At 38.9% G+C, this 12326-nt stretch overlaps 1 protein-coding gene across 6 annotated transcripts in view; it reads right to left on the bottom strand.

Annotated features, from left to right (window-relative positions):
• Positions 1–12326, bottom strand: part of PHTF2 (putative homeodomain transcription factor 2) — a 96760-nt gene that overhangs the window by 62382 nt on the left and 22052 nt on the right. For 4 of the 6 annotated variants that reach the window (XM_014452840.2, XM_023751111.1, XM_014452841.2 and 1 more), the window contains exon 2: positions 10649–10728. The exons of 1 other annotated variant lie outside the window; for it this stretch is intronic. In XM_014452840.2, coding sequence (XP_014308326.1) covers positions 10649–10693 — 45 coding nt within the window. In that variant the 5' untranslated portion in view covers positions 10694–10728. Of the gene's footprint in view, positions 1–10648; positions 10729–12326 lie in introns of those variants that run through there. One more of the 6 variants, XM_014452843.2, reaches the window with a different exon arrangement.

Genomic DNA, 12326 nt, shown 5'->3' with positions numbered 1-12326 from the left:
CTCTAGGCAGCCATTGGCTCCTCACAGTCACCAGATTTGCTCTGATTGGTCAGTTTCTATGCAGTCAGCATCTCAGGCCTGATCAGAGAGGCAGGGCTGATAAGCAGCTGCTCAAGGCTGCTGGCAAGCGGGCTGAACTGCTGACCTCTTGGAGAGAGAGAATGAGGCGTGGCTGCTGGCGAGGCCCAGAGAGAGAGGCAAAGGCTGATCAGCAGCTGCCACAGAGGCTGCGGATCAGACCCTGCTTCTCTCTCTGGGCCTCGTCAGCAGCCACGGCAGCTGCTAATCAGCCCCACTCTCTCTCCGAGAGGTCAGCAGTTCATCCCGATCGCCAGTCCCCGCCCACCTGAGCCTGCTGCGTGCGCAGCCTGGAGTTCAGTCGTCCCTTCAGTCATTTTGGATGTTATGGACCCTGGCTCTTTATATATATATAAATATGGAGAGAGAGAGAGAGAGAGAGAGAGAGAGAGAGAGAGAGAGAGAAAGAGAGAAAGAGAGATTATTTTCTTGGCTATACCAGAAGGGGGAAGGGGAATTACATGATCAATTACTTCATCAATTATCATCACACTTTCAAGAGACTGTAATAATAATTAATTATAATAGATAAGAACAAGACAAAAAAAAAACCAACTGTGCCTGGCCATTGTGTCTCAGAGGTTGAGTGACTCGTGGACCAGGAGGTCACTGTTTGATTCCCAGTCATTGCAGGCTCAATCCCCAGTAGGGGGCGTGCACGAGGCAGCCATTGATGTTTCTCTCTCTCTCTCCCTCTCCCTTCCTCTCTCTGAAACCAATAAAATATATTAGAAAACAAACCCTACAATGTAAGCTAAAGCAGGACATGATCAGTAACATGCCAAATGACTAGGATTGATTACTGTTTTTGTGACAAGTAAATAATTTCTTCCCCTTTTGATTTTACCTGAAAAGACCTAAATGTTAAATCACAACAATTCAAAGACTTTCTCAGACCCCACAGGACAGAGTCAGAATCTCCTGGGAAATCAATACTTAGCATGGCAAAGAAAATCATGCCAGTTTAAGCCTTACAGGATTTCAAAACTACAGTAAATTCAAACTAAAATTGTTAATACTCAAAGTAAAAAACAACTAAAAGAAATAGTTATGCAAATTAAACCACAAAAAGATACCACTTCACACACCCTAGAATGGCTATAATAAAAAAAGACAGACAATGACAGGTGTTGGCAAGGATATGGAGAAACTAAAATCCTCATACACTGCTTGTGGGAATGTAAAGTGAAGCAGCCACTTTGGAAAACAGTTTGGCAGTTATGACCTGGTAATTCCACTCCTAGTTATCTACCCAAAAGAAATGAAAACATATGTCCATACAAAGGTGTGTACATGAATGTTTATACCTGCATTATTCATAATAGTCAAAAGTAGAAACAATCCAAATGTCCATTAATTGTGAATAGATAAAATATGATAACGCTATAAAATAAGATTCTACTCAGCAATAAAAAGGAATGACGCATTCACACATACTATAACATGGGTGAAACTCAGAAACATGTTAAGCAAAGAAGCCAGACACAAAAGGCCACATATTGTATGATTCCATTTATATATGAAATGTATAGAAAAGGCAAAACTTACAGAAACAAAAGGTAGATTAGTGGCTGCCTAGTGGTGGGGATGGGAATAAGGAGTGACTACAAATGAGCAAGAAGTTTCTTTTGGGGATGATGGAAATATTCTGAATGAGATTTAGTAAGAATTATTGAATTGTATACTTAAACAAGTGAATTTTATGGCATGTAAGTTATACATCAATAAAACTTTCGTAAAAAATAAACAGCTATATTTTTACATGATTTCTTTAAACAAAATACCATTACAAGCATTTATAGGAAATATATATATACATTTAAATATATATATATTTAGAAGGCCTTAGATCCTAGGAGTTTTGGAATGAAAAAAAAAAAAATTTTTCCACCAAGTTCTGAATCCAGAAGCCTGCTTCTGTTCTATTTTTATTTTTTGTTGTATATGCTAGATTATCATTAATTAATGTAAATATTGGCCTAACATTAACTTGCATATTTATAGACTCTACTTTCCTGTGATTGCTTAGGCAGCACACATGGAAAAGTTGAGACACGACATATAGACTCTACTTTCCAAAGAATTTTGAGATAGTTAAACATTACTAGTGCAAATTACAACTCACTGTAACCGAGAAATGTTAATATAAAGAAATTATATATGCAGTATAAATAGTTGCTAAATTTGCATTATCTGGAATTTTAGGATTTATTTGAAAATAAACTTTTGAAATTATTAAATAGATAATTTTTGCTTGCATAACCAGATAATTGCTATGACAGTAAATGGTGATGAGATTTTTTAATAAAGGGCAGGGCTTTATAGACAGAAGATCTGGGCAGATCAAGGTTCTGCCACTTAGTGACTGGAGCACTTTAAACAAAACAAGACAAATAAAATAACCCCTAAGACTGTTTCCTCAGTGCCATTTTAAAAATTGGACAGTGGTTGTAAACCATTTAGCATAGCGCTTAGTATATAGTAGCCATTTAAGTTTAGTTTTTATGTCTAGCATTACACAAAAATGTCATCATATACAATTAGAGAAAATCTGTATGACTTCACTTCATCAATATAATCTCTCTTGAATATTTCAATCAACACTAAAAGTATGATTTCTTGATTCCATGATACAATATTTTGAATACAATGGAAAGCTAAGTAAATTTCTGATTTTTAGATAAAATGAACTATGGCATGAACTTGTAAATAGCGATGACAAATAAATATTCAAAACAACAGTTTAAGCTTTGAAGAAATTTAAGCTCATAGTACATTACGTAGACAATAAGCAATTCATTTTTTTTTCACTTAGAGTTTACATTCAACACTATTTTTATTATTTTCAGCTTTATAGCACACTGGCCAGACCATCACATACCTACAAAGTGATGCTCCCCTCCCCATACCTGGCACCACACACAGTCACCACAATATCACTGACTGTATTACCCATGCTGTACTCCACATCTCTGTGACTATTAATTTGTACTTCTTAATCCCTTCACCCTTTCACCCAGCCCTCCAAGACCCTGCCCCTACAACAAGCAATTCTTAAATTGAAGTATTTACTGGAAAACCTAGCTCTTTTAGCCTTCAATTTTTGATATGTTCAACAAGTCAAAGCAACCCTAGCCTGTGGACTGAAGGGTCCCAGATTTGATTCCGGTCAAGGGCACATGCCTGGGTTGCAGGCTTGATCCCCAGTAAGGGATGTGCAGGAGGCAGCCAATCAATGATTCTCTCTCATCATTGATGTTTCTATCTCTCTTTCCCTCTTCCTTCCTCTCTGAAATCAATAAAGATATATTTTAAAACAAAAACAAAAACAAGTCAAAGCATATCAGAGTATTTCTCTAAACATATCTCTCAAATAACCACCTAAACACTGTAACATGGATTGACTGGGATCCCAACGTGAATGGTGTTAGGTCTGATGAAATAATCGAATTGATATCCCCTCCCCTGGGAAACTGACCTATAGATCATTTCCCAACTGACTTTCCCTTTCACTTAGACCACATTCTGAACTTGCCCTTCCAGACTTGCCCAGGATCTGACCCACCCAGAGAATTCCCCGCCAAAAAGGATTTTAAATCCTTTAAAAATTTTTATTTCCTATCCCTGGGTACTGGCACCATTTGGGTGCTTGGCCCAACTGGTTTTCAGATTACCTAATCCTATCTAATAAAGAAGGGATATGCTAATCGACCCTCATGCCATCGCAAAGATGGCAGCGCCCACAGCCAATAAGGAGGGAATATGCTAATTGACTGCCCCACCCTCAAAGATGGAGGCACCCACAGCCAATAAGGAGGGAATATGCTAATTGACTGACACACCCTCAAAGGTGGTAGCGCCAACAGCCAATAAGGAGGGAATATGCTAATTGACTGTCCCGCACCTCTAAGATGGCAGCGCCCACAGCCAATAAGGAGGGAATATGCTAATTGACTGTCACGCCCTCAAAGATGGCAGTGCCCACAGCCACAAGATGGCGGCGCCCAGTCCCTTCAGCCCCACCAGGGTGGCAGGCGCGCAGCAAGGCCGGGCCCTGCCTCCAGAGTCCCCCAGTCCCCTTAGCCCCCCAGCCACTCAGGGCTGGCCCAGCAGTGGCAGCACCAGAGATGTGATGGGGGCATCGCCTTCCCCTGATTGCCAGGTCACCTTCCACCCAAGGGCTCCCGGACTGTGAGAGGGGGCAGGCCCGGGCCTCTAGTCTATAATAATCTATAATAATAAAAGGGTAATATGCTAATTAGAACGGACAGTCAAACGACCTTCCAGACATCATTTCGGACGAAGCCATGGCGGCGGGGGGCAAGGCAGGGGAAGTTAGGGGCAATCAGGTAGGCAGGCAAGCGGTTAGGGGCAATCAGGCAGGCAGGTGAGTGGTTAGGGACAATCAGGCAGGCAAGTGGTTAGGGAAGATTAGGCAGCCAGGCAAGCGGTTAGGGGCAATCAGGCAGGCAGGCAGGCAGGTGAGCGGTTAGAAGCCAGCAGTCCCAGATTGTGAGAGGGATGTCCGACTGCCGGTTGAGCCCCATTGGGCCTAAACTGGCAGTCGGACATCCCCCGAGGGTCCCAGATTGAGATAGAGTGCAGCCAGGCTGAGGGACGCCCTCCCCCCTGCACGATTTTCGTGCACCAGGCCTCTAGTAAATTCATAATTCTTTACCCCTTTCGGCTTCGTTCATACCTCCTTCAGCAACCCTAACAGATGGATCCTCTCTCATCATTGATGTTTCTATCTCTCTCCCTCTCCTTACTCTCTGAAATCAATAAAAATATATATTTATAATAACAGCAAATAGTTAGCATTTACTATTTATCAAGTGTCAGACACACTTTTCAAGTATTAACTCATTTAATCTTCACAACTCTATGATGTAGATATTACTACTATCCCTATTTCATAGTTACAAAAACTTAAGTTGTATAAAGTTAAAGAGTAAGTAGTAGAGTACAGGAATTTAAATCCAGATACACTGGCTCCACAGTTGAGCCCTTACCAAACAGTAATTTCACTCACATCCTTACACAAAAACCACCCCTACACAAAAACCTTGGCTATGATCACTAAGAGAAAGGGTAACACTTAACTGCTAATCATTACCAGATACTTCTACTCTACTAACTCTCTGTGGCTACCTTGCCAGGAGGGAAGCTATCAGGCCCTGTTAAAAAAGCAAGTAAGAACATACAAAACTCATCATGAAGTTCAACGTAGCCCTAAAAATATGTAAACCAGTTAATAGTATCAGTAATCATAGGGTAACTACAAGGATTAAATGTGTTAGTGAGCTAACAAAATGTGACAGACACATAAGAGCTCAATAAAGGTCATTTCAATTAATTACCTCATGCTTCCTTTTCCTTTGTATTGCAGCATAAGGAAGGAATATATATGCTTTATTTGCATTCTTTTAGTATTTATCACAGGACATACTCTGGTTTGTTATTCTAAAACACAATCCTGATTAAACCATGTGTACGTAATATGACTTAAGACTATACAGCACCTTCCTTGTTTACATATTTCTAACCATTTACTATAAATAGCATAAAAAGTTGTATTATATTTTTAAAGTAATTTAAATGCCGAAAGTATTAACAGATCTTGGTTATTTAAATGTCTTTGTATTTTAGAAAATACCTAACAGATTACTGCTGTTCATTCAATCATTTGAAATAAAAACTAAGACTATAAAACAGACCACAATTATTCAAAATCGAATATGTTGCTTGATTTCCACTTATCTATACAGGGTAAAATTAAAATGGAAAAATAATTAAGATAAATTTGTCCTGGGTGTTTTGTCCAGATTCCCCAGAATTAGAATCTAAGGATCAGGAAAAGCTATGCAGAGGAAGAAATAAAGTATTCAGAGAATTTGTTAAATGTAGAATGAACTATTTATCTGGATAATAAGACTGTGCTAAAATACTAATCTTGAATCGAAGATGGCGGCATAGGTAAACACCGGAGTTTGCTGCCTCGAACAACCACTTCAAAAATACAACTAAAAGTCGGAGCGGACATCAACCAGAACCACGGGAAGGCTGGCTGAGGAGAGTCTCTTCAACTAGAAGCAAAAACAACAGCATTCCGACGCTCAGCGGAGGCGCAGTGTGGAAAACTTAAAGGTACGGCGGTGCGGTGGTGAGGGTGCGCGCGCAAAGCGGGCTGGCGGCTGAGGGCGCGATTGTCGTTTTCAATCAGGAGCGAGTCTCAGACTCTGGGCTACAGATCCGGGCGAGTCTCTAGGGACCCAGACTCAAACGGGAGAAGCGGGACTGTCTGGCTACGGCCCCTCCGAGGTTTGCAGCGGTTGTGGGAACAGAGAGGCAGAGCCCCGGGAGACGGACTGAGAGCGGCCATAGCTGCTCCCTCCCCCAGCCCTGTTGAGCCCGCCCCGCCCAAACCCTGCCCACGGCCATTTGCCGATCGCCTCAGGCAAAGGCTGGAATAGCGCCTCCCCAGAAGACAGACGTTTTCCACAGCTGATTCCTACAGCCAGTCGGCCTGGTGGTCAAACCCCTCTAGTGTTAACTACAACAATTAAGGCTTGGCTAGAACAAGACTGCGCACAGAGACCACAAGGGGGTGCACCAAGAAAGCATATAAGATGCGGAGACAAAAAAACATGACAGAAATGGAGGATATGGAGCTAAGAATCGCAATTTTGAGGGCTTGCCATAAATTTGTGCAGAGCCTCACGAAAACTAATGAGACCCTCGATGCTACGATAAAGAAATTAGAAAGTAAGCATACACGGACTGAAATAAAGAATATTATACCCAATAGCAGACCAGAGGAGCACAAGACTCAAACCAAAGATTCGACAAAAAACACCCAATTGGAAAAGCAAAATGAAAAAAGAATCCGAAAGTGTGAAGATAGTGTAAGGAGCCTCTGGGACAGCTTTAAGCGGTCTAATATCAGAATTATTGGAGTGCCAGAAGATGAGAGACAGCAAGATATTGAAAACCTATTTCAAGAAATAATGGCAGAAAACTTCCCCCACCTGGAGAAAGAAATGGACTTACAGGTCCAAGAAGCGCAGAGAACCCCAAACAAAAGGAATCCAAAGAGGACCACACCAAGACACATCATCATTAAAATGCCAAGAGCAAAAGACAAAGAGAAAATCTTAAAAGCAGCAAGAGAAAGAGGCTCAATTACCTACAAGGGAATACCCATACGACTGTCAGCTGATTTCTCAACAGAAACTTTGCAGGCCAGAAGGGAATGGCAAGAAATATTCAAAGTGCTGAATACCAAGAACCTACAACCAAGATTACTTTATCCAGCAAAGCTATCATTCAGAATTGAAGGTCAGATAAAGAGCTTCACAGATAAGGAAAAACTAAAGGAGTTCATCACCGCCAAACCAGTATTATATGAAATGCTGAAAGGTATCCTTTAAGAAGAGGAAGAAGAAGAAAAAGGTAAAGATACAAATTATGAACAACAAATATGCATCTATCAACAAATGAATCTAAGAATCAAGTGAATAAATAACCTGATGTACAGAATGAACTGGTGATTATAATGAATCAGGGACATAGAAAGGGAATGGACTGACTATTCTTGGGGGAAAAGGGGTGTGGGAGATGCGGGAAGTGACTGGACAAAAATCATGCACCTATGGATGAACTCAGTGGGTGGGGAGTGAGGGTGGAGGGTGGGGTGGGAGCTGGAAGGAGGGGAGTTATGGGGGGAAAAAAGAGGAACAAATGTAATAATCTGAACAATAAAGATTTAATAAAAAAAAAAAATACTAATCTTTGTCAAGTGCTTCGTAAAGAATCTGCAATCTTATGCTGTACAGACCAGTATTAACTTCTTGTACTAATGAGACAACTGAGGCTTTAAGAGGTGTCAGAAGGTTCTACATCTAGTATTTGGGGGCAGAAACCCAAGTTATGTCTTACAACTCTATCCCCTTTTCCCTTGCAACCATTTGTTTATATAACTTGGCCAGCATTTTCCTAAGTTTGTTCCATGGATACTCAAGAAAAAAAAATTGAGAAATGAAGTATTCTCTGTTAGGCAACCAGAAACATTGTGTGTTATTCACACTATAAAATCCTGTAGGGCAACTGGTGGGGCGATCAGGGACCCCAGTTGCACCCACCTTGGCCTGGTGCCGCCTGCTCACCTACTGCACCATCCCACTACGGTCCTGTTCTCGTCAGGGCCCATCGAGGCCAGCAGCGCCTCTACTGCTGCCCGCTGCCAGCACCACATCACCGACACCCGCCATGCTCTGCGCTGCCTCCTGGTGGTCAGCGCACGTTTAACTCCCAGTCGGGCGAACTCCCACCCACGGGGATAATTTGCATATTAGCCTTTTACTATTTAGAAGAAGCCCTGAATACTGATTTAACCAAAATTTATAGCCACTGGGAGGATGGGAGAGCAGGAAATGAGGAGATCTCATAAAAAAGCTAAATCTTTATGGTACAGTCAGAAATCAACAAACATCTACAATAAGGTATTCAATTAAAGGCAAGGTAAACATGTTTAAAACATAAAGAAAATACCATTAAAACACCCAAACAGTGTTATTTAACAGGTCACAAATGCATTTTGAACGGGGTAATTATTTCTTATATGGGGCTGTCTTAGAGCATAGGTCAGCAAACCAAGGCCTGTGGGCCAAATCTAGCCCACTGCCTGTTGTTGTAAATTGTTTTATTGGAATGCCACCATGCCTATTCATTTCATTCATTTATGTATTGTCTATGACTGTTTTTGCATTTATGACATTAGTAAGTGGTTCCCACAGAGACCTTATGGCCCTCAAAGCCTAAAATATTTACAATCTAGCCCTTTACAGAAAAAGTTTGTCAAGTCTTGTTTACTGAATTGCATATTAGTATTCCCCCAAAAGTAATTATGAAAATCAAAGCTTCACATCCCATATTTTCAACCCATCCTCCCTAACTCCCTACTAGTAATAAGAAGTAGAACATTGGTTTGAGAACCACAGAGCTATAAAAAATTTAAAATGATTTTAAGAAAAATAAATTTTAAAGCAAAAGGAAAAATATAGAGGAATTAAATCTGGTTAATGATCCTGATGATTCTCTAACATAAAATGTGTGGTTATATTTGCTAGATATAAATTGTGACATCTGTTACATTTGCCCTGGAGAATATTTTGATTGTACACATCTAAAGCTGCTAAGTAAATGACCCTTAGATAAGAAGGGTGTCGCTGTGCTAACTGAATGTGAATATAATATTTCAAACCCCTCGGATCCCAAGAAAAGTCAGTCATGATAGTACATTCTACAAATGATCTTCGTTAAAGTTGGAAATGTTTAACATAAAAAAGCCAAATAGATAAAATGTTTAATAAACATTCCCAACTCTCATAAGTAGAAATGAAGAGAAAAGTTTTCAAAGATGAATATAGCAAATAAAAAAAATTTAATTTTCTTGAATTCAGTTTTCTCTTAAATTGATTGGAAGTTTAAAAATAAAATGACTCTAAAATAGAACCACAAAATATTGAATTAACAGTATGATCAACACTTCCATTTAGTACTTTCAATTTAGTACCTTATATAAAAAATGTGATAGTGTATATTTGTGGGATGTTCCACCCAGAAAAGAAATAACACATCCAAAAAGTAGACAGTATCCTTAGGGTTGACTAATCTCTAAAGTATTCTAATTACCACTTATTTCTAATTCAACTAAATTTTAAAACTGTCTGATCTTCCCACACATAGGAAAGCTTTAAATATATATTTTGTTAATAGGGACCTGAAGAATAAGAATCAAAAATGTTTTAAAATGTGAAAATAAACACAATTCACTAAGATACTGCATGTAACAATATGCACTTTAGGGAGAGTAAACAACACTCTTCTGGAGTAAACAATACTATTTTCAAAAAAAGGCATTTATTCTCTTGAACTTTATAAAAGAATACATTACATTAGTAAAGTGTATTTTGAAATGTGTAGTAGCATAACACAGCTAGTTAAGTAGTTACAACAATAATCCTAAAATACCAAAATAAACATTTTAATGTTTCAGTTCAGAAAATACTGAAGGTTTATTTTACTGAAGAGGTTCAGCTATTGAATTGTGAATGTATAAGAAAAGGATCAAAACTGCAGTTCCTCTTGATACAAAAGTTATAAAATTTTACAACAGCTCTGCTAACCTAGCTTTCTTTTAAAAGAAATACAAGAAGAAGTTTAATGCTTTTATAAAATGCTAATTATATTCATAATCCTGGACATTATAACTGAAAATAATTAATCTAGCTACTTTGAAATTGTGGATTACAAATGGAGAAAAATATTTTTAGGCATCATCCTTCTCATTTATTTAGAAGTAAAACTGGCACAGAAGTAAAATATTATTCCCCTTTCCATTCAAAAGGTCCTGAAATCTATTTATTACTTTAGGTAATATTTGACATAAATCCATAGCTCTCTCTCTCTCTCTCACACACACACACAACACATACACACACACACACACACAAAAGCATTTTTAAAATAAAAGCATTTAAAAGATTAAAAGCTTTCATTACCAACTTACTTTTTTTTGATACCAGACTATAGCATCAGTGACTTTGGACGCCATTTATTCCACTGAAATTACACGTTCGTCATTTTAAGCTGTTCAAGAGAGAAAAACATACAAACGACTTTACTTCCACCTTCCAAAAGGAAACTGAGCAACATGCACATCTAGTACTCTGGTTACTTGTACAGCAAAGGGTGTATGACTACACTTATATTACACCCTTCCTCATTACTATTTTAGCAACAGGTTATCTTAAGTAAACAAAATCAGTTGCCATAATAAAAGAAGGATCTTTCTATGTGATTATAACACTTGAATTTTCTTACAAAATAGTTATATTGTGGGTTTTTTAAAAATCATTTTTAAATAAATTTCAGGATTTCCAAGGTTATACTGGAGATTTTTCATTTATAAATTCACATATCATAGAAATTCACTCAGTAACAGATGATTTTGGGTATAGCTTCTATCTAGGAATTAATGTAAATTACTGTTGCTAAAGGATGGCTTGATAGAGATACCAAAATTTATAATCATATTTAATTTTCCCTAATACCCAGTAAACATAAAATTGAACTAAAATAAACCTAACATTTATATTAAATACTAAGCCAGTATTAGAGTAAGTTACATAGGAATAACTAATATGAAGGCCTTCCAAGATATCACAGTTTGCTAATATTTAGAAATTTACCACAGACCATTTCATAAGCATCTTTTTTGTCTAAACAATTTTCAAAGAAGAACTAATTCCTAGAGAGAATTAATTCCAGGCTGATTTCAGTAATACTCCTCTAGTTTTAAGACCTGGCTGGACGAAGGGCACCTCTGGTATGGTGATAAGAATAAGCCTAAAAGGTTCAAACACAGATACTTGCCCCTGAACTCATTACAAACCAGGATCATTCAAGGCCACCAGATTGCAAGGAAATCCTGACGTAAAGCACTCAGCTGAGCTGATCCTAGCACATGCAGATCTGCAACTGGAGCCAGTTGCTAGCACTACACAATTTGCCCAGTCAACAAAATACCAGAAGTTTATTTAACATTGCTAGGTGTATTAAAAGATTCAAATGTAATAATTATTATCAGGAAGTTCAAATGTTCAGATGATCAACCTCTAAAATTTAAGGCAGAATTTACCTAATGCCTACATTTTTTCACAGTACTATAGAGCAGATTATTTTATTACCTTTCCTAAGATACTGATTCCATCTTTTTTTAAAAAAAGTTTTTACTGATTTCAGAGAAAGGAAGAGGAAGAGATAGAAACATCTCATCCATTGGCTGCTTCCTGCACACCCCCTGCTGGGGATTAAGCCTGCAACCCAGGCATGTGCGCTCAGCTGGAATAGAACTAGCAACTCTTTCCTGGTGCATGGGATGACGCTCAGCAAACTGAGTCACACCAGCCAGACCTGATTCCATCTTTAATTGATCCAATTTAAGCAAACTATGCTTTGAAATTCCTGACAGATGCTCTGGCATTTGTTACAGAAGGAGTAGAGTCAAAAGACCTGGATTCAGATATTGTCTTTCTCTATCTAATATGTAATACTAGAGGCCCTGTGCATGAAATTTGTGCACTGGGGGGGGGGGGGGGGGGGGGGGTCCCTTTAGCCCAACCTGGGGCCCCTCAAAAGCCGGGGGCCCTTTGAAAAAGTCTGACCAACAGGCCCTGGGGGGGAGG

Source organism: Myotis lucifugus, unplaced genomic scaffold, assembly GCF_000147115.1.
Source record: "Myotis lucifugus unplaced genomic scaffold, Myoluc2.0 scaffold_18, whole genome shotgun sequence".
Classification (NCBI taxonomy): domain Eukaryota; kingdom Metazoa; phylum Chordata; class Mammalia; order Chiroptera; family Vespertilionidae; genus Myotis; species Myotis lucifugus.
Note: the sequence above shows the minus strand (reverse complement) of the source record. Positions and strands in the feature narration are given on the sequence as shown.